The sequence below is a fragment of the Synchiropus splendidus genome, chromosome 1 (genome assembly GCF_027744825.2).
Source record: "Synchiropus splendidus isolate RoL2022-P1 chromosome 1, RoL_Sspl_1.0, whole genome shotgun sequence".
Lineage (NCBI taxonomy): Eukaryota > Metazoa > Chordata > Actinopteri > Syngnathiformes > Callionymidae > Synchiropus > Synchiropus splendidus.
Window position 1 is genome coordinate 44,325,271 of NC_071334.1, and position 22,289 is coordinate 44,347,559.

General features: G+C 42.6%; 2 protein-coding genes across 8 annotated transcripts; both read right to left on the reverse strand.

Moving 5' to 3' along the window:
* Positions 1 to 1,530: 1,530 nt before the first annotated feature.
* Positions 1,531 to 4,367, reverse strand: LOC128771703 (glycolipid transfer protein-like). The gene is made up of 5 exons (XM_053887328.1): positions 3,475 to 4,367; positions 3,206 to 3,264; positions 2,584 to 2,717; positions 2,370 to 2,520; positions 1,531 to 2,032 (listed from the first exon to the last, which is right to left on the reverse strand). Exons 1-5 carry the CDS (start codon positions 3,575 to 3,577, stop codon positions 1,850 to 1,852), a joined length of 630 nt encoding a protein of 209 aa, XP_053743303.1. The 5' UTR covers positions 3,578 to 4,367; the 3' UTR covers positions 1,531 to 1,849.
* Positions 4,368 to 4,494: 127 nt separating this feature from the next.
* Positions 4,495 to 19,710, reverse strand: LOC128771675 (ARF GTPase-activating protein GIT2-like). Of its 7 annotated transcripts, none has more exons than XM_053887280.1 (20): positions 19,498 to 19,710; positions 18,933 to 19,066; positions 17,763 to 17,875; positions 15,743 to 15,848; positions 15,544 to 15,630; positions 15,337 to 15,467; positions 14,586 to 14,680; positions 14,460 to 14,505; positions 14,167 to 14,215; positions 13,914 to 13,986; positions 13,730 to 13,827; positions 13,542 to 13,653; positions 13,314 to 13,465; positions 13,076 to 13,228; positions 11,914 to 12,123; positions 11,289 to 11,378; positions 10,780 to 10,859; positions 9,352 to 9,507; positions 7,309 to 7,372; positions 4,495 to 5,624 (listed from the first exon to the last, which is right to left on the reverse strand). In XM_053887280.1, exons 1-20 carry the CDS (start codon positions 19,547 to 19,549, stop codon positions 5,415 to 5,417), a joined length of 2,211 nt encoding a protein of 736 aa, XP_053743255.1. In that variant the 5' UTR covers positions 19,550 to 19,710; the 3' UTR covers positions 4,495 to 5,414. The 7 variants fall into 7 exon arrangements, with proteins under 7 accessions (XP_053743255.1, XP_053743244.1, XP_053743236.1 ...); XM_053887269.1 differs by having other exon boundaries at positions 9,352 to 9,504; positions 14,167 to 14,218; XM_053887261.1 differs by having other exon boundaries at positions 14,167 to 14,218.
* Between the last annotated feature and the right edge of the window lie 2,579 nt (positions 19,711 to 22,289).

Genomic DNA, 22,289 nt, shown 5'->3' on the forward strand with positions numbered 1-22,289 from the left:
GTCATTATTTTACCTTGTCCGATCCAAAAACCACTTTATTCTCCCTTCCCTCTAAAGTCGGATGCCTCCGTTGCACATAAACTCATCAAGAAAACGTTACAACCTTGCAATGAAATCGGAAAATAAATGGCTTTTTATGGCTTAAATGATGGGATTAGATCACGGTTCTCCAGGACAAAGGCGCCATATTGGGCTGATCCCGTGGCTGCAGATGAGCACGAGTCGGCCCTCAAAGGTCAGTGGTTTTGTCATTGAGGATTGTTCTAAATGATTTCCAGTCTTTAGGCTTTTGTTGTGCGGCTTTGCTTGGAGCTTTTCCATCCTATCTATCAGTCAGGACAGGCCCGGCCGCACTGCTGATAAAGCCGCCGCAACACACACACACACACACACACTCACACACAGAGGCGATTAGCTGAGACCCTGCTCCTCTGGGAGGGGAACCGGAGCCAGTCCAGCCTCGGGGACCAGCACTTCAGATAAGTGAGACTTGGCCCAGTGAAGAGGACAGTTGATCTGAGGGATTAGCCGACATGAAGGAGAGAAGATTTTCCTCAAAATTAATGCTGATGCCTGGAAAAAAAAAAGTCATAATGAAGTGCGTGAACAATTTTATAGCTAAGGGACTCTTTTTTTATTCGTGCTGAGTACGAATAAAATGTCATCCTCTGAAAGCGTTTGCCAATGCTCTTGAAGAATGAAAGACACGGAAATCATCATAAAACACGGTTTGTTTCAGGTCGCAAAAGGTAGAAAACACATGTGGCGGCAGGTGTGATCTAAGGTGGCCTTCACCAGCCAAAAAGCTTTCGGAGCAAATACACGATCTCAGCTGTTGAAAGGTGTCGTCAGTGAACCCGACACACAGTGGGCTTTATCTCGCGCGTGTGTAAACACACGTGCTATTTTCATCTGTCACTGCCGTGGAAGAGGCCACCTTCCCTGTGTTTAGCGAACAAAACTGAGCCGATAAGAGGAGACGCTGATGCTGAATATGATGTAAGACGACCGGCTTTCCGCCGCAGAATCAGCTGAGCACGTTTGAAAACAAATGGAAGCAACATAGGAGTTGAGACGTTTCTCAAGCAAAACTGAAGTTGCAACGTTTACGCTTAAAAATATCCAAGATTGAACTAGAATCGTTCAAGTGAGTGGATAGAATAAAAGTGCAACACTGCCCCCTAGCGTATACCCGGGATATTGAAGAAACCCTGAATTTAATGTTTTAAATCTATTAAAACATGATGTAATAACCCACAATGTATTACTTTCCACATATATTCGCTTCTAATCACGTTTTGGCTTCGACTGAGCTTTTTAAATAACGTTAAATTGATGCATTTCCTACTGCTTGCTGGGATATAAGGTTGATCTTTTTTCTGTTCGCTACATGGAAGAGACATTGTTTCACTAGATCGGAAGATTTTTAAACTGTCTTTCATCTTAAAATGAATATGATCTGCAGCAGAAGAATCGGAGGCGGTCCAACCCTGAACATTGATTTAAAAATGATGAGGAATCACCATTTTTCTTTATTTCAAAGTACAAACATCATCGCAGGTCACTATATCTGCAGCACAATTTCAAAATAGTGCATGAATCACGGTAAGGCACAAGGTGGATTCAAGAATCAACAGCCTGCATGTTGAAGGCGCCTGCAGGAAATTCAGGACGGTGAAATCTGAGGAGCGAAAACACACAAAGGCTGTGCTGTCTTGACCAGGTGAGCGTCACCTGACCTGGAGCACACACTCGTATTGCTGAAATGTTTCACAGACTTTTCTGATAAATTAAATATTTGAATAAAATCACGATGAAATAAATAGATTAAGACGTTTGTGCGGCACTGTCAGACGGTGTAGTCCAGCTCCGCGTCCAGGCTGGTGTACATGTCGTAGATGGCGTCCACGGTGGCTGTGTAATTCACCAGGAACCGCTGTATATTGGCCATACATGCTTCTTCTTTGACCTCGTCACCTTTGGAAAGAGCCTTGAGGAAGTTGGACCGGTAAGGGGCTGCATACAGCGCCGCCTACAAGACAAACAAGGGAGACGACCATATCAAAATCTTGTTACTCAATCCGACAAAGCACGTATTTAGAGAGTATTTCGCAAATCTCTTAAGTCGACAGAAGGGTGAAACTGTTAAAGAAAAGGCTTCATTTCAGGAAAATATAAGGTGACCAAAAAGTGTGCTCATAACAGCATTTCAAATATAATATTCAGAGGAATTCATACGTAAAATATATAAAAAATATATTGAAGATATAATAAAGATAAGCTCCCAGGCATTTTTTGACCATTGAGCCTTCAGAACAGATCAATAGGTGATAATAATTGACAGAACGCATTCGGCATCGTGCGCTCACTTGAAAAATCCTCTGGACGAACCACCCGTGGTACTTCTTCAGGGCTTGCTCGTAAGCTTTGGTGACGTTGACCCGTATTAGGTTGGGGTTGCTGGCGTCTTGCTCACCATCTGCCAAACTCTTGAGCAGGACCTGAATGAAACGGAGACCCCTGTGGGAGAGAAGCGGCCCTTCAGAACCAACGCCACTCTGATGTGCGGATGAAAGGGGTCACCTTTTGAGCCACATCAGGGCCAGCGTCGCTCCGACTTTGGGCCACTCTGAGCCATGGTCTTCCCGCTCCGCCTCCAGGATGTGCTGCAGGGTCACGTACCTCTCGGGGTTTTTCATGTAGACCCCTTTAATTTTCTGTAATTACATGTAGTTGCATATGACACAGCTCAGATGGTGGAGTGGACGTTCTGCGACTCAGAGGTTGCCAGTCACAGAGACAGCTTTTTCCCCTCGGCATCAGACTCATGAATTCGTGAACAGCCCCTGTTGTTGGTGGTTTATTTACTAGTTACTTCACTGATCATTGTTTAGTATTATTCATTCTTATTTTGTTACAATTTTATTTTTGTTTATTTTAATTATCATTATTCTTATTGTTATTATGTTTTGTTCACCATTGCACGTTGTTTCAAAGCACTTTCCGAGTTGGTAGGATCCTCACCGACTGTGGCAACAAAGCTAAAGCTGGTTCTGAACAGCCGAGATCAGGGCTTCATCATGTATTCCAAGCTTGTCCGGGCCACAGGACATGACTTGGCGGACCACATTGGGCCCCCGTGCCCCGCGTTTGACAGAGGATTTAAGATTATCATCTAGTAAATAGGAAAAATGTAAAGTCTTACCATTATATTGCCATTGATGTCAGACTTAATGACGGAAAACACCGAGGATCCCAAACAGTCTGGAAATAAGAGAAGAGACATCAAATATGGATGAAGACATGGCGCTTTCTCAGAGTTCGCAGGAGAAGACGGGGATGGACGCGGCAGCGGGCAGAACAGTTACAATGAGGCCCATGTTCGCCGACAAACAGTTCCTCTGCGCCACCGCACAGACGGAAACATCGTTGGAGGCGGCTGCACGACATGGTCAGGTGGACCAAAGTACGCACCGAAGAACGAAGGCAGATGCGACACCGATTCCAGAAAAAGCTTGGTGTCCACGGCATTGTCGGGGGGCAGCGGGGAAAACTCGTGCTCCAACAGCAGAGACATGATGTGTCGCGGGCAGAAAGAGTCGCAGAGGAAGCAGCCGCTCTCCGGCAAGAGGCGAAAACAAACCCGGAACTCCGCCGTCACATGGGCGGTCCGTCGTCTGCGGCGTCCACAGGTGCCTTAAACACACACACGTCTACTGACTGCGATCAGTGAACATGAACAGCAAGAAGCAGGACGACGTTGGCAACTGCCGAGACAAAAGGAGTGAAAACGGTAAGACAGGAAGTGGGCGAAAGCACCAGCGCAACTTCAGGAGGGATGAATGAAACGGAGAGTCCGGCGGGCGGAAGCCTCCCTGGAACTTACCAAATAACACAGTGGTCACTGAACGATTCACCGAAATCCCCTATCATTTTAAGAGAGTAACTGAACTTTGGTTTAAGTCTTGACAATGGATTTATTCCAAAACAGGAAGAGGCCGGACAAGACGAAGTTTTTGTTTCGAAATTGTTCCGTATGTCGCCGCTGCCTCGACTCAGTTCGCAGCCATGTGACCACTGGGCATTTCGAGTTTCGGTTTTAAAAGCCACGGCTTTCATGAGATTTTCACATCACATTTAAAGGTTTGTGTATTAAAACCACTAAATAAAATTAAGAAACACGTGGTTCCGCTCATGGTACATTGGGGAAAGGGGGACTCGAGACATTTGAAATGATCGAACAAATTATGCTTGTGGCGATTCAATTCACAATAACACACACCAGGGCTTCAAAATTGACACACACACACACAGAAAAACAATGAACCCTAACACACGCCTACCGGACTTTAAAACTCCTAAATGAGGTTCAATTCACAGGAATGAATGTAGTTCAAACACAGACTTTCAACTGTTGGAGTTTCAAAGGAGAACCATGAAAACGTTTGGGGCTCCTATGTCATGAAGTGGGGTAAAAAGAGCAGACGGTGTTGGTATTGTGATTTCCATTTAATGTGAGGTAAATCCACAACCCGCTGTAAACCTCCTTGATAGCATGATTCTGGCCGGGTGAGCGATAGAAGCATCAGAACCAGAGTGAACATTGGGGGCACAATGACTCGACCAGTGATTGTAAACCAGAGAGTAACAGGCAGGATCTTCACGCACTGGAGCAAGTGCACCACAAGTACGGTGAACAACAGGGGTTACGGCAGCAATATCCCAAAAAAAACCTCACGACACACTTGCCTGTGAGAAGCATCATGTCACCAGAAAAAAAAAGCTTATGAAAATAAACACTGATATTTTCTCAAAGAGGTATGACATACATTTCATAAATAGAATCCGATTTTCAATAGAGAATTACATTGATACATACATTGTGTTTATATATTTGCATAATGCTTTTTAAAAAGTGAGTCCGACTCGCACAAGGTTTTGAGGATAGTTGCTCGCACACGCACGCTCACACCAACACATGTTATGGCTGTTACATCGGAACTCAAGACGGTGAACCCAAGCTTACTGTTGCCGGCGCCACACAAAAGTTAAATTTCAATGATCACAGTTTACTCACAGAAGTGGTGTCACACTGAATTAAACACGTTCTGTTATGGTCAAATCTAAAGGGAGGAAACATCCACAGCAGTTTTGGATTCTAACGTGGGAGCGATCATCTCTGTTACATGGACACGACGTTACACATTTGGAAATGTTAGTCGGTGTCTTTTGTGTACTTCACCACAGTACAAAAACACTGACGTAACGCTGAAAATCGCTTTGACACATTGAAGAATTTGCTCACTCTGGAATGTCGGCGATTATTTGTACACCTTTTTAGAAAACAAAGGGTTAACACTGATAATGTTTCGGTTAGTAACACCATATATGTTTCAAGTGTGGGATGTTTGTTCTTAGTTGTTGTTTTCTTTGGTTGTCACGGTGACGAGCTGCTTGGCTGCTTTGGCGATGTCATAAGCGCACTGGATGACCTGCTGAGTGACCAGCTGGATGTCGGACGGGCCGGGCTGGTGTTCCGCCGCATTCTGACACTCACCGTGCAGCCGACTGGCGCTGGACGTCAGCAGACACAGGGACCCGCGGACCGTGTCTGAGGACGGTCTCTGGGAAATGACAGGAGGACACGAGGCATCATAGCACAGGTCATAACAAAAAGGAGCAAAAACAATCAGGAGGTGCAGAAGGGACCAGTCAACACCAAGAGACGGATTTCAATTCAGACAGCAAAAAAGACAATTTTGGCCACCAGGAAGTGTTCCACTGGTGAATGAAGACCTTTTGCCCCTTTGCCCCAGCGCTCTGATGAAGCCCTGCTGGTCGTGACGCATCGGCTCCTCCCGACTCACTGCTTACTCAGCAGCGGCATGTGGTGTGAGGGTTCTTTCAATCTGTCATGTCAAGTTTGCATCCCGCAGCACATGCACAGGAAAATGCTGTGCAGGGAAGCGCCTTCACATTAAACACGCCATTTAAAGCTCCAGCACTTGACGGAGCACAGAGAGTTTTCCGGGCTCATGAAAGTGAGACCGCTGGTTCCTCAGCAGCAAGATGTTGGCGCAGCTGACGCTTAACAACACCCGCCGGTCTGATCGTGACATTCAGAATGATAAGAAATGATCAGTAATTTCACAGAGCTAGATGAGCAGCCTTTCTCAGGTGTTGTTTATACGGAATCTGAGATGAGTAGATCCGTCGCCGTTTTGGAGTCAGGTGCAGCCACCTAAATCTGAAAACGCTCGAAAACGTCCAGAGTGGAAACTTCCATAAATGCAGTGCTCTCTGTCTCGGTGTCCCGTTACAAGCGGCCAGTATGTCAATATTTCACGGACATAGCACAGTCTCTAGAGACTCAAACTGTGACATCGCACATCAGGTTAAATGTTATTCAGTCGTCCTTTTGACAGAAAAGTTGCTGCATTCTGCAAGGTTTTTTTTCAATTTTTTTTGCCCTCTTGCAGAGGTATATTGATGTTTGTTGATGTACACAAAAGCTCTCATAATTTTGATTGCAAATTCATTGTCAATCCATGCGATCGGTATCTGTGATCGGCAGCAAAAACCCTGATCGGAGCGTCCCTACTTTCACCCAAATGCTGCACGACGCCTTGTCCCCCTGAAAGTTGCTGGTCTGAAAGGCAGAGAGATCCCACTACACAGCGCCAGGCACTGCCTGTCAGCGACCCAGAGAGCAGGAGCCTTTGTTTACACGAAGTGGGGGACGCTAATGTTAGCCACCGACTCGATTGTCTGTTCTCTAAAGCCAGATTATGCTGACTGGTGCTTCTAGAGGAAAAACCTTTAACCTACATGATGAAGGCTAAATATAACTGTGAAATTATTATTTATCTTTTACTCATTGTTTTATTGTAGTTCATTGTTCAATTAAGTTGGAAACTTCAACGACAGAAAAATCTTGAATTGTTCAATAGTAGTCCTTCTCTACGTGCGTTATCCAAAATCAGTGGAAGCCAAGTTTTATAGGCTCATGAACGAAACAGACATGGAGACAATGTGTGTCGGTCTCCGTTCCAGCTGCTGAGTTGGCAAAAGAGGATTCAATAAAAGTCCCAGCTTCGGAGGAAACAATCCATACATTGTCAACAGCATGGACGCACATGCTCATGGGTGTTCGGAACCGGTCTGATTCAAGTCAGAACCACTGGGTCCAGACGCTTAAAAAACAAAATGCTGCGCTGCACTTCTGTGTGGTTAAAGGTGAAACCTTGAAGTCAGCACCTGCAGGCTCAAAACAAACAACAGATTCATCCAAGGAGGGAGTGGCCTTACCTTGGGGAAGAGGGCGGCCATCTCTGTCACAGCCAGGCAGATCTTTTCAGAGCAGGGCAGGAAGCTGATGGAGAGATTAGAGGGTGAGAGGCTGAGGGAGCGGGAACATCTGACCTCGCTAAAATCACATTGAAAAACGAGCTTTCATGTTTGCAGAGTATTAAGATGCCTACTACGCAGTTCAAATGACTTGACAGTGTGAAATGGGAAGCTCCCGGGGCTAAACCGGTCCCAACTGCAGTATTTTGTGTGACAACAAAACTTGCAGCCTCCCTGAAGACTTGAAATTTGACACGGGTGTGAGAGAGCAAACACCACTGTGCAACCGCACTCAACATTCTCAGTGTAATTTGAGGGCATTTATAAATCAAAACCTTGTCTCACACTCAAACTAAAAGCCCTTTTATTTGACCACTGAGCCAAAAAACCCCCAAAATCAATTAATACTTTTTAATTGGATCAGAAGCATTAGTGATGGTGTCTCTTCTGTGATGTGGTGCCAAAAACATAGTAAAAACTTAGATAGTGAAGATTCAAAACTGAAAGAATCTATTCACCGCTCAACAAGCTCTCAAATATTGCTGCACTTCAGTTACTAGTTTTGCATCATCTGATTTGCAGACCAAGTCAAACGTTTACTTTAACAATAAAGTCCGATCAACATCATTGTTAATATCAGGGTCACTAGCTAGCAGCAAGCAGCTGGGAAAACTCAGCAGGGCAGCTGCAATACTCGCTCCACTCACTCTGCCTGCACCACTTCACTTCAGGTTCTTAAAATTCTTTTTTTTTTTAATCCTCGTAAAAAAAAAGTCTGACTTGTGTTCATACTTCACCATCAGTGACTGAAAAGGCCATAATGTCCATAATACTGCAAACAGGGCGTTATGTTAAGCTAGTTCACACCAGACACGCTGTCTGTGGTTCCTTTTGTATTTTTTATTTACACAGTTTTTATTTGTTTTTATTATTTTTGTTTGGTTCACCATCATAGTTTTAAACTCAGGCGGCGTCCTCTTCCATGTGCCCATTAGGGATCACTGATCGTGGACACACTCTCACAGGCAGCGGTAATGCTATGACCCAGCATCAGTTAGGGACCATCAACAAATTGTAAAGCGTTCAAAGTATTAGTGAAATCTCCAATAAGGCAATGGAAAACAACCATTTTAGGAGAGAGAATTGTGAAAAGATTTTTCATCACATAAGACACATGAGATACAGCGGAGAGACGGCTCAATTTAACCCCTAAATAAAGCTGGCAGAGCAGTCTGTCAGACACCTGCGGCGTCTACCAGAGACGTGAAACACGGAATTTCTCATCTCTGCACTTAGTTCACTATTTAAACATAAGCAAATAATGATGTTGGAGACAAACTCCAGTAATAAGTTTCATCATGAAACAGTTTCAAGAGAGACTGTAGTGTCCAACACATGGAAGAGAATGAAAATGGATTTGTCTATATCGCCCATCCCGAGTGGCGAGTAATCAAGTGACTAAATCCGATCAAGGCCCGGACTGTTACTATTTTCGCGCTCTTTAGTTGTCTGGGGGAGTGACATCACACATAGTTTTCCGCAACACAAACGTTGATGACGATCGGGTCATCTTTATCGAACAAGCAAAGTCCACACAGTTTGAAAATAAAAACACCATGAGTGGAGTAGCCATCCTTCTATGAGGATGGGAACCACCGGCAGGGCAGCAGAAAGGAAACCGGGAGGACAGGATGGGTTCCTGATATGGGCTGAAAGCAATCATGAAGGTGTGAGATGAAAATGTGTCATGGAAAGTCATGAAGCTACAGAAGGAATTTGCTTCACTTAGTTTGTCTGCATGACGTCATTGAATTGTGTTATCATTGTTCTATGCTTGTGTTCTGAGCTGTGAGAAGCCAGAGCCTCACTGGATTCTGTGCACACACAGTCTGAGGACTGCTCTCCAATTGTCTTTCAATACATTCTTGCTTTGCTTAAACTCTGGCAGGTTTCCGTCACTGTAGTTTTGCCACCACACAATGATTCCAAACAACACTGAAATACCTTTCATGCTTGGTCTCCTGGGCTGCTCTCAGAAGTTCCTGGATGTTTTTGGTGATCTGCTCCGTCTTACAGATGACATCCTCTGTGCAGGGCAGTGTGGCATCTTCCTCTACCTCCTTAACAGGTTCAGCTGCGTCACAGGCCGGTGGAGCGCTGCTAAAAAAACACTCCATGTTAACACTCTCACAACTTCTGATTATTACTGTCGTGGTTCAACAGAACAAATATTTCATTGCAGAACAAACTATGCGTCATTGCTGAGCGAGTTTGCTGTGATGTCACAGAGTATAGCCATCAATGGTAAGCTTAATGACAAAAACAAGCGAATTTTAAGATACGTAGATACACGTTGTCATTGACATGTATGGGTTGCAGCGCATTATAGTTCAAGTAAGATGATGTTTGTGCATATTGTGTATTTCTTTTATCTTTCTATCCTTTCCAATTCTGTCGTAATTTGTCATATTTAAGAATTCAAAAATGGTATGGTATCTTCAAGATGAACATCACAGGCTGGAAGACTGGCAGAAATGTTTCCTTTATTAAAAGACAAAGTTTATGTTTGGCGCCAAAAGAAAACAAAACAAAACAAAAAATGTAGAATATTGTCTCTCGAAGAGATTTTAATTATTCAAGAGGATAATCTCAATATTTTTCAAAACAATCTCGGGTTCACTGCACCACATCTTTCCCTGCATGGCTACTATGCCAATAACTTCCTTCCATGTCGGAATGAAGTAGATTTATGGAATCTATTAACCCTTTAATTCCTAGTGTGCCCAATTGGCTCAGACATGTTTTTCCCCCCCATCAGCCAAGATGGCAAACACATTCAACAGTCCTCTGGTCAATCATTTCGAGTCACTCTTCCAATGTGATTCTGCTGTGGCTGATCCATGGCTGATAAGAAAATCAAAGGGTTTAACAACAGTGCGCCCCTCAAATGCGGACTGACTGTCCAGTGATAAAGATGTGTGTGTATGTGTGTGTAAACTAAATGTTGCAAGTATCGTGTTGTTGGCGAAGCCTTTTTCCCCTCAGGGGGACAACATCAGGAGAGTAAAGTTGAGGGTTCATTCATTCACCTCGGGGGGGATTTGGATCAGAGCAACCACGTTTCATGCTGTGGGTGGGGGCGGGGCAGTGGAGTGATAGTGGACATGATTCTTGCCCAAAGTCAACACGACACTCAAAAGAAGGGAAGGACTGCATCAAGTTTTGAACGATTCATTTATAAATAACATCAATGAAGAGCCTTGTTATTCCCAACCCTCAGGCTATGATCAGCAGCCACACTGACCAGCCAGGCTCGATTAATAATGGTAGTGAATTGTGCTTGCCGACAATCACATAACAAAACTGTAATTACCAGACAAAACCACTGTGGAATTTAAGATAAGTGATCTTTATTTTAAGACAAACTCTTACCAAGTCTCCTCCAGCTGAGAGTGGTTGGGCGTCATGTCGTAGTCGTCAAGCGTTGTGCTTCTTCCCTCCAGACTGCAGCCCTGTTAGGATCACCAGCAGTCAGTCAGTCAGGAGTCGTCTCTAATGAACTGACTCCTTTAGAAGACAGATGGTTGAGTCAGAAGGACAGGGAACATGCATTTCTGAAGGAAGTGCCAAGCTCACCTCTGTTGGAGGCAGAAAATGCCAAATTTAGAGATGCTACAAACAAGGCAAGGAAACACTTCCATGAAGAACAAGGACGAAACTATGGAACACTTCATGGGGGAAGAAGCTGCAGCACTGCAGCTGTGTTTCATCACCAGCAATTTGGCCAACAGCAGCTTAAGTTTCAAAAGTGTGAAGCAAAGAATCGTAGGTTTGCAGTCAGCCAGAGAGACGACACAGGGAAAAACAGCTCTGCCAAAAATCAGGAAATAGAAAAGTGTATCACTGCATCCTGCGACCGCCTCTGAGATTTAGTACTTAACCCTTCGTGATCTTTCATCCCAAGACCAGGAGCGGGAAGATGGGATTGTAGGGAGGGAGGATGCAGCTGTGCCCAAAGGGCCCCGCCCCATCTAGAGAGGGCCAAATCAAGTGAATGACAGAACAACCAACACCAGCCCCAAGCACAGAGTGCAAAAAAATGTATCTATTTCATACAAAAAAAAAGATAATTCCAAGAGCTTGCTGCACTACCTAATTGGGACCCAGTTCACCAAAGCCAGTTCATGGAACCTGCGACAGTATCATGGGACCATCATGCTGGATAGGTAACACCAGTGAGGGGCTTCATGGAGCATCACGAAAACTTTGCAAACTTTGTGTTGTCCACAACAAGAATCAAGCCAAACGGGATAATGATGCCATGTTATAAACTTAAACTTGAAACATCTTTGAAATTTAACTGACACAAAGTTAGTATGAGATTTGAAAACTTTGAAGACAAAAAAAACAGGACCCCTTTATTTTCTAATTTGCATTGTTGGGTAATTGCATTTATTTTATTCCATTAATTAAAGGAAGTTGGACTTGGACCAAGTTTCGTTTCTTTATTCATTAAAAAAAAGCAAGTTCTGTGAGTGAAAACCAGTGGGACTGACGTGCACTTACGTTGGTAGGGAAAGGCTGTAAAATGACCCCGTCCTCTTGCCGAGATGCGTCAGCGCGGTGGGGGAACTTTGGAGCAGAGCCTGTCTCGTACATGGACATGGCACGGCCTCCCCTTGGTGGGTGGCGACTGAGCGGGCCCTGGAGATGCTGTTGGGACCCGGTGGGGGGCTGCCATCGAAGGGTTGTGTTTTCCGTCTGCAAGGAGTTAAGCTAACAGCGTCCACAGACATATTAGATCAAGTGAGAGGACTGATTATGTTACCGAGATAACCAAGATATAAATTGTTGTTTGTAATTTCTATATATTATGCATTTGGCTCTCAAGACCGTAGGCAGGTTTGGACCTTCTTAAAGAAAATGCCATCTCAGACTTGTACCTTATTCATGGAGAGAACTGAATTTTAATGAAAGATTTTTTTGATGTTTTAATATTTTCAGCTAGCGTAACTTACAAAGAAGGAATATTTGACATGCAAGAAAAGACTACAACTGAGGCTTTATTCATTTTTTAAATGCTTTGCCACTTTATCAGACATTCATGTCATTTGCAATATTTCAACCCTTACACAGTCACAGCTTTGGAATGTGGCATAACGGAACACTATTTTCCTATTAAATATTGTCTACCAAGTAAACAAACCAGCATGTAGAGGTTTCACATGCTAACCTCATGCCACTGAGTACAGTATGATATAGCGTTATACACTCATGACTCACTTCATCAACATCTCTAAAGCAACAAGCAGACTAACCAGCAGGGGGCAGCACCAAAGTCTGTGTATTTCTGGATGAGAAAAATCTTACAAGGCTGAATTTGCTTGAAATGTTCAATCATCCAAAAACAAAGGTGTTGCAATGCATGTGCTTTCTGGAGACAAAGTTGTTGAGTGTTGATGTGATTCTGGACAAAGAACTAATTGTCCATGGATGGGCTGTGTCTCGCAGCAGTAAATGAACCCATGACAGTACAAAGAGGTCATTTTCTGACATGGTAAATTGTATAGCTCCGTCACAAGACCTTACAATCAGTATGCTTTACAACCCCCACCCCCCCAGTGTGTCATGTAGAAAAACAATGTAGATCACGGGCACTACAGTCTCCATTAGGTATTTTACTTGCTTACGATGGCATTATGTTACACAATGACATGGCTCAACTGACCTTGCTCTGCATCATTCGCAACTCTTCACTCAGATGACAGTTGACTTTTAGAAGCTGCTGTATTTTGGCCTCTGAGGCAGTGAGGGCACTCTTCACCTCCATAAATTCTTGCACCGTGATCGGGCCGTCGGAGAGGTCAGATGACTCCGAGCTCTGGACAGGAGCAACAGAATTGTATCCCCATAAAACGTGAGGCGCTACGATGATTTCATTAAGATGGCAGGTTCTACAAGCTGACCTTTGTCCTGCCGTTGTTGCCGTTGTCTCGGCATGTCGCCTCTTGGGCCGGTTCCTCATCAGATGCCACACTGTCGTAATCTGGCTGGTCATTGTCCTGACTCTCGCTGTTATGCCGACTGTTGATTCCCTGCAGGATCAGCTCTACATTCTCTGATGGCAGTTTAACCAACCAGGAAGGACAATGTTAGCAACAGAAAGGTAGAACTCCAAAAAAAATGCATCGCACCTTTCGGACTTTCACAAGCATTTCCCCACTGCCGTCGCTTTGCATCAGTAAGGATGTCAATGACCAAGGTTGTGAATTCGTGTGCACTAAAGCGAGCTAGTTTTTGACGACCCTGTAAACAAAGAGAATAACTACCATGCACATCACTTTTAATAGCTTTAAACAAGATCAATTCAAGGATGTCGTACCTGATTTCTGGTGGAGGAGTACTCTGGGTTAACAGGGAGAAAAGGCACAACTGTGGTGTCTGTCACTAGTGTGCTGTGGTTCTGGGTGGCCAGACAGACTGGGAAATGACAAACAAGAAAAATAGGATCAAAGTAGAAAAACATAGCAAAAAAATTCTCCTCACACTCATTGTAAAATGTGTACCTGAATCGGTCTCTCTTCTATCAACCTCGTCATAAACATCCATGGCCAGTTCTTCAAACTGATGGTTGCTTAGCTGACAAAAATAAAATACGCCATTTAGATTAGATTGACATTATTCTTCTCATAATGGGGAAATTGCATTTGTTAGAGCAGCATAGCAACATTGAAGACAAACATTAAACACATATACACATTTATATCCATTTGACATTAAAATGGTCGACAGAGAAAAGATAGAATAAGTGGGTCTTACTGATTGTAGCTTTTTCTTTGCCACTTTGGCAAATTCCGACAAGTCGAGGCTGCTTTAGAGGAGAAATACCATGTTTAGACATAACTCGCAGGGAAATACAAACCAACCAACCAAACGGAGGAGTACATTCACACTTACTTATTTCTAATCCAAGTAAAATGCAGCATTGAGGAAAAACATCAAATATTCTATGTTAATGAACAACCAAGGTATATAGTATACATACATCTTTTTTTTAATCAAAGCAAATTTCTTTATCTATACACAGATTTATTAGGGCACATGGTTCGTACCTGTCAGCCATTTGAGGAATTATGAAGTGTTGCCCATTTCTGTGGTCTGAAAAAAATGTGATTCATTCATTCATTCAGAGCAACACAAGATAAAAATATGTTTTCGCATCACGTGTCATTTCTTACCTGGCCTCCTGCCACACAGGTAAAACGTTAACCGGTCAGTCAGCTCATACTGGATCTCCACTAGTCTCTCAGCCAACTCATGATGTCCAGCGTGTCTGCAGCCATTGTGAAGATATTACATTTGTCCAGATCAAAGTCCTGCACTTTCACAATCTATGGCAGCAGCATTGTCAGCCATAATAATAATAATGATGATGATGATCAGAATAACAACGACTGTTTAGTATTAAACATTTTTTTTTGGCATACGGTCAATTAGGTACAAATGATGTTGTCACAGCGGCTAGGGGAGGGAAGGGAAAAAAAGTAGAGCAGCAAGGTCCAAGTTTGTTTATGACCTAAAAGCCTCCAGAAAACATGACATGTACATATTTGTTTACAAATATTACATACCAGGTACAATTGCACAAAACAAGATTAAAACTGTCTCTACATGACTTAAGAGGTACTGGCTTTTAAAATCATTAAATAAATATTTTGATAATATTAAAGCACAGCTAGCTTGTTCCAGTTCTCTACTGTCTCAGAACATTTTAAGCTCTATCATAACCTCAACACTGTCTCTTAGCCTCTTGTTTTAGCCACATGCCACTCATGTGACCTGGAGCGTATGATGACGTTTGGTGGCTGCTGTTCTCCATTTGAGTCACTACTTGTATCAATTTTGACCTTTGCAGCGCAAAAATAAAGTTGAAAACTGTTTATTAATCAAACTTTTACACACTTTTTAGCGGTAATGAAAAATAAATACCTCGCATAATCAATTGGAGTCTTCCCACAAGAGTCCAATGATCCTGGGTCTGCTCCATAAACGGCTAACAGTTCTGCCTGGAGCATTTGTCCTGCTTTGGCTGCGATGTGCAGAGGAGTGTTTCCCTTCTCCTGTGAAACAGCACATTTATTAAATGAGGTGAAATGATCAATTCATACTCAGCGTTTTTTGACATTGTCCACTTACAGGGTGGAAGAAATTAGCTTGTGCTCCCAATGACAAAAGTCTCAGGCAGGTCTCAAGGTTCCCTGTCCGGACACTCGAGTGCAATTGCTGAGTGGAGAAATAAAGAACACCATAAAACTAAGGCATCTATAGAATTTGCATGTTTAATCTCATACTGTGTTGTGTTGTTTAACAATTTTCATTCTGCACATATCCGCACCTTGCTGAGGTCTTTTGCTGTTACACTGTCATCTTCGCGACAAGGCATCCGGTGAACATACGCCAACATCTGGTATTTAGCCTTGATGAACTCTGTCTTGTTAGGACTGTGGAGTTTTAGTGGAGACAGAAATAAATCTTCTATTATCAACAACAGACACAAGCTATCTACTGTTAAGAGTAAGCTGGCTATCAAGCTGTTTATCCTATAAATTGTACGCCAAAACACAAGGTGGACTTGTGTTAATAGATGGACCTACATCTACATTTCTGAGTCAGGCAACAATCACAGGTTACTCTCCAGTCATCTTGGTGCAGAACTGTCCTACCAGCAAATATTGTGACATTTTTGTTTGATAATGCTTCATTGATATTTAGCTGTGCAACCTACGGTATGCTACAACATTTTACTTAAGCCAATCAAGTCTCATATAAGTATGTGTGGAGTTGATCGTAAGCAAAAAACAACTGAAATCAAGTGAAGAATGAAGTCGAGATAGCAGTGCCCCGATGTTCAGACAAGAAACAAGACAGTACAGGTCTTTGGAACCCTTTCACATCTTCACACTCTTGTCCAGAGGCCTGTTTCAAGTTCTCTAGAGTAGTACACAAAATGACAAAAATCACATTTACTTTACTAACAATGATAGGAGGGATGGCCTTTGTTCTTAGCAAGTCAGACTCGTCCCACACTGTCTGGTGTACTTGGTGGCACTGCCATCCATACTTCAGGTACCACATGAGAGCTTCTGTTTTTTTTCTTCTTTGAAATCGTGCCCCCTGCCTTTCTCAATCCCAACAGAACAACAGAAAAACACGAGGCAGAAGGGGGGGTTTTGACATTCACTGAATTGACAACAAAAACACCAGTTTTTAATGGTAACAAGTAAATCTCACTCCAACCTGGTACAGTCAGCCAGTCAGTCTCTTCGAGGGACACACCAAACATTAAAAAAAGCAACGTTTTGCTTCGGTGGCGAAGAGTCACCAAAGTCAAATCGTGGGGTGTAACGCAATCAAACACCATGCAGCGCAGCCTGAACAATGATTTGAGAGTATGTAGATATGTTTTTGACCGATTAAGCAACATATTAAGCGGAAACCCTGTAAACTGAGCTGTATACCATGCAAGCCATTAAACGCATGTGCAACAGCATGTGGCTAGGCAATGACTGTATGTGTCGTCACCTTCAGGTGAAGTTACGTGACAGTTTCTGATAGGGTTTTTTTTAATATTTTCCTCATTAAATGGCATTTCAGATGAAAGCAATGTTCATTTTCATCTCGAAAGCAATGTTTATCACAAATTAAACATTTATATTAACAAGAAAATGAACCTTGCGAATGAATCCAGCCTGGTAAATATGTCCAGGCAGTCACTTGTTGATGGTGCAGGTTTCTGTTCAAACCAATCAAGCACACATAGTTTAACCAATGAGACGTCAGCTGAAACAAACAGAACCAGATTGACAATCAACTGACTATAGTGTTTGGAGACCTTTGTGAAGCTGTGTGTGCTAGGTGGGTGCACCATCCCAACAGGCGTTTGCTCACCCCTGTCCCAGACACTTGTTTCGCCAAGTAGATATGTACTTAATGGTGTAAAATTGGCAAGTGTACTGTCCTTGAGATGTATCTGTTCATGGAATGTATGACATGAATGTAGCGTCCAGGCATCCCAACTGGAGGGTTCTACTGACCTGACAAATATGTCTTCATAAAGACAACATATTGGCTCTGAACTTTTCCTCTTCCATCATGTCACTTCAGGTAGCCAAAAAGGCTGAATGATGTTTATGGCAGAAAAGAACAGACTATAAATGCTCACTGACCTCAACAACCAAAATCAATCTGACAAAACAGCTCAGGATCATAAAAGCAATGACATATCGCATCAATTCATCCGACTACTACAGAGATGAGTAGATAAAAACTGTCAAGTTCCAAAGCCTGTCCTCAACTCCTGAAATGAGATTAAGTGCCACATTAATAAACTTAGCGCTGCACATAACAAGACTTACTGGACTCGGTCCTGTGGGTTGGCCTTGCGTTTCACACTCACTGAGGAGGAAGGGTCTAACAGACTGTGCTCCCAAATGGAATTAGCTCCATTCCCATAAAGTGTCTGGACCATCTGAAACATAACAACAGTGCTATTAGGCTGATGCATCCATATATGGCACAGGCAACCACACAAACAATGGAGTTCAGTAGTAATTTCACATGAAATGCCACCTTACTTGTTCCTGTTAAAGGAGGTGGTGTCGTGGTTGGTGCTGCAGCCGCACAGCAAAAAGATCATTGGTTCAAGTCCAGCTTTCTAATAAGGAAATAACTAACAACGATGACTGGTAACCATTTAGCTTGATGAGTAGTAAAACTTGTCGCCATATGACATCTATAGATTGACAAACACCTTACGTTAGATTAGAATGCTGTTGAAAATGGAAAAATGGATGTCAATTGTCGTAAACACTCGTCATGTGTTAATCCCTTGGTTGCCAAAGTCGCCAAATTGCTACAGGCGGCATTGTGGTATTCAAACTATCCAGGCTGTAAATTTGAAGCCTGACGTACTTTCTGCTTTACGAAAGCAGATGACAGACTCCTTTAACTTCCAATACGAGCAACATTTGAGAGTGTGTTTCTATCACAGTAGAGTGAAGTTACTCCCAGCGCACATTGAAGATTCTTCTCGTTTACAGTACGTCTTCATCCCTAACTATTTCCAGGCTGCAGCCTTTTGAAATGGTGATATCAAAGAGGAATACTTCATTTGACTTGGTCAAAGTAGCTCGATGTCCCGATGGTCCCAGAGCCTCAATTAGTTATTTAATGCTGACTAATCGTAGCACTAGTTTCAATCCATCTATGCATCTTATTGACCAGCACATAAAATGGACACCAGAGCACAATATGATCTTCATTGTAAACAAGTCATTGGCGTAAGCTGAGCATAGTTTAACATCAACTGTAGAACAAGATGGAGTCTACATGTGGAATGAACTGTACGAAGAAACAATGTATGGTATCTCCCTCTCACGCTCCTTTGGGTGTTTCAATCTGAGGTGAAAACAGCTGCACAGCATTCTGACAGCATTCGGAGACATTTTTATCCATTTACTGGTTAAAAGGCTACACGACTCAAACCAACTGTTGTTATTCAGATATGTGCAGGACCTCTTTATTACCTGTAACTGGGAGGGTGGCCAGGGACAGTGAGTTAGATGTCGGACTTGGGAGCTGTGTCTTCCCAGACCTCGGTGGATGCTACAGCACTCATCACAGATCAGAACTCCTCGGTTCACTGAGGCCCATCGAGGTTCTGCAACACAAATGCACCGCAGGCTCAGTCAACTCGGTTTGATAAATGACTATGGACACGACCATCGAGCAGACTACTTCAATGCTCCGCGTATGGTTATGTATTCACGTAAAAAGGAGGTCTAGTTTGGCAAATGTAATCCGACTCACTTTAACAACCACACGCTACAACTTGGTAAAGTCAGAGTGGTAGTGAAATAAGCACAACACAAAACCAACGCCGTGTTTACACTAATAAAACTAGAAGAACAATGGCTAGGCGACCAAAGAAGTACGGTAGTATTCCACTAAAAAGCAATACATTCACGGCAAACAACGGTTCCAATAAGCACCCCGGCTAATTTATCATCGGATGATGTCAACAGTAGTTAGCTGCGCCCGAACTAGTCGAAGCTAGCTGGTTAGCCAACGTTAGCTTGTTTGACATCCTACCCGGAGCACTGCAGTCAGCGCAGACCTCTCGGCTTCGCACTCGCTTTGACATTCCTCGGTTGAAAATCCCGAGAGTCCAGGATCAGAAAATCAGTTGGAATGATGGTGAGACCAGGCTTGAAGAGGATGGTTGGTCAGTCAGTCGTCCAGCTGGTGTTCATCAGAGACCCTGGTGGTAGAACCGACTCTGGCCGTCCGCCCTCCCAGCTGAAACAAAGCAGCGTCCCGTTCTGATATCACACTACCTCCTCTTCGCTTCCTTGTTCGCTTCCTAATTTGCATCCTTTTTTCTCTAACTCCTTTTAGGCTTTTCCAAATTAACAGCATTTCATTTTTAAATGTTTTTATTTTATACAATTTCCCTTAAAGACTGACAACAAATTGAAACCATTATGTGAAATAGGTTAAATTAATTTTATGTTTTGTTTTTTTTTCTTTTACTGAATGTGTGTTTATAAACAGCAATGCTACAAACTTAAAACCTAAATCATAAGAGAAGTCAACAGGAAGAGGACTGGAAACCCAGCAGAGAAGCAGCACAGTTTTAAGCTGTGTAGAGGTAAGCAGCATTAGAAAATGGCATGTTGTAGTCAATCCAGCACTGTTTTTTCATAAGAAATTCAACTTCTGTTTTCACACTGTTGCACGATTCCTATCTTTGATATGATGAAATATGTATGATGTAAGATGTGTTTGCCAATTGTTTTGAGTTGCACCGTGGTTCTGTATTGAACCCAAAATATCAAACCTACATAATAATAATAATAATTCATGGGTCTTTTTTTAATTCTTGAGATGCCTTAAGTAATGGCTCCATTTCCGTTTAATGAAAGAAGAAATGTCTCTGGTCATCATGAAGTTGCATGATTTTGAATAATTAAGAAAATGCTGCACCCAGGAAATGACATGGTCTGATGGCCCAGTGTAAAGGTGACTGTCATTTTAACTGCCATCTCAGTGTATCTACTCACATGCAATGCCTTTATTTCATATCACACACATATCACTTTGTCCCCTCCAAGGATTTAACAGTTTAACAACAGCAGCTCAGCCACCCAGCCTTCTCAATTATTCAGACTGAATTGGACTAAATTCTAAAGCAACTGTTATGTAAATCAAATATGTTCTGTTTCTGATCACAGTTTCATATTTTATTTGTCTCTATCAGAGTGGTGCTTTTTTCACAAGGACACCAAGCAATGATCTATTCAAAGAGCTTGCCACTAGGGCTGCACCGATTTTCACCACCAACGTTTTGTTATTTTTAAAAAATGTTTTCCTACAGGTAGATGCCAGTGTTTATGTATTACTTTTTTGAGGATTTGTGAATTCACAGAGCAAATTTAACTTATTTGTTAGCTAAATTAGTGCCTAAAAAACACTATACTAACAGCTCTAAAATTGAAAAACATTGACAAATTAGCTTTCAAATTCTGAAAACAAAATAAAGTACCGTACGAGACAAACCATATCACCATTTTTGAAAATATGTCATTTCAACATAAATATGTTAATAAATAAGTTACAAATGAACAATGAAAATGCTTTTTTTAAAAAAAATAGTTAAAAATGCACAAAAATATATGATTCATATGCACTGCTCAAAAAATAAAGGGAACACTAAAACAAATGACCCATACTAGATCAATATGAATAAAATATTTGTAATAAATACACAAAAATAAATGGAATTGTATTTATTAACCCATGGAGGTCTGGATTTGGAGTCACAGTCAAAGTTAAAGTGGATTAACACACTACCGACTGATCCAACCTTGATGTGATGACAATCCAAGTCAAAATGTGGCCTCCATGTCCCTGCATGGTCTCCCTACAAAGATGAGGCGGCAGAGGGTCTCCTGGGGGACCTCTTCCCAGACCCTAAGTAATCCTAGACAATCTGTGGTCCGACGTGACATTGGTGGATGGAGCGAGACATGACGTCCCAGATGTGCTGAACTGGATTCTGGTCTGAGGAACCTGCATGCTCCAGGCACATGAGATCAAGCCTTGTCCTGCATTAGGAGGAACCCATGCCCACCCGCACAAGGGGTCTGAGGATGTCATCTCCGTACGTAATCTCACTCAGGTTACCTCTGCCAAGCACAGGCCCTCCGAAGAAATACCACCCTACACCATTACTGACCCACTGTCAAGCTAGTGCAGAGGTGGGCCATCCCATTTCCTAGAGGGCCACAGCAGAAACTGTTGTGAGGGACCGTCATGCCAAAGGAAAGACTGCGATGACTACAAAACATAACAACGAAATATGCAAAATATATACTTAAGTAACAAGGACAAAATTAACCTAAGAGGATTAAATGTAATTAATGGTATTAGGAAGTGTAAATATGCCATGAAACCCATTAATTTGAATATGGATCAACTATGGACAAGACGTTCAAGATAAAAAGGCAATTTATTTCAAAATATATTTTCCTTCAATGTATTTTGAGGAACAAGAAAGACACAAAAATGGCCATTGAAAAGAAGAAAATTGTAGTCTTAAGACAAGAACATGCTATATTTACAGCTAAAGTGCTGGTGCTGACTAAAAGAGAAAGAACAGAAAAGGACAGAAAAATTAGGACATATTAGTTAAAGTTTTAGTCTGACGCCAAACTGGCCACGAAAATACAGCCATCAGGCTGGATGTGGCCCCCGGACAGATCTGAGCTAGAGGATGCTGCAGGCAGCAAAACGTTCTCCGCAGCCTCTCCAGACTCTGTCACACCTGGTCAGTGTGAACCTGCTTTCATCTGTGAAGAGCCTGGTCTTCTTCATTCGTTTGC

Excerpts from the sequence above, each read along its gene's own strand:
- LOC128771703 (XM_053887328.1), bottom strand. The coding sequence starts at position 3,577 with ATGTCTCTGCTGTTGGAGCACGAGTTTTCCCCGCTGCCCCCCGACAAT. Across the intron at positions 3,265-3,474 it reads GCATCTGCCTTCGTTCTTCG|ACTGTTTGGGATCCTCGGTG; the intron begins GTGCGTACTTTG and ends TCTTATTTCCAG. Across the intron at positions 2,033-2,369 it reads TCGTCCAGAGGATTTTTCAA|GCGGCGCTGTATGCAGCCCC; the intron begins GTGAGCGCACGA and ends TTTGTCTTGTAG.
- LOC128771675 (XM_053887261.1), bottom strand. The coding sequence starts at position 19,549 with ATGTCAAAGCGAGTGCGAAGCCGAGAGGTCTGCGCTGACTGCAGTGCT. Across the intron at positions 15,468-15,543 it reads AAGCTAATTTCTTCCACCCT|GAGAAGGGAAACACTCCTCT; the intron begins GTAAGTGGACAA and ends GCTGTTTCACAG. Across the intron at positions 13,229-13,313 it reads GCAACAACGGCAGGACAAAG|AGCTCGGAGTCATCTGACCT; the intron begins GTCAGCTTGTAG and ends GCTCCTGTCCAG.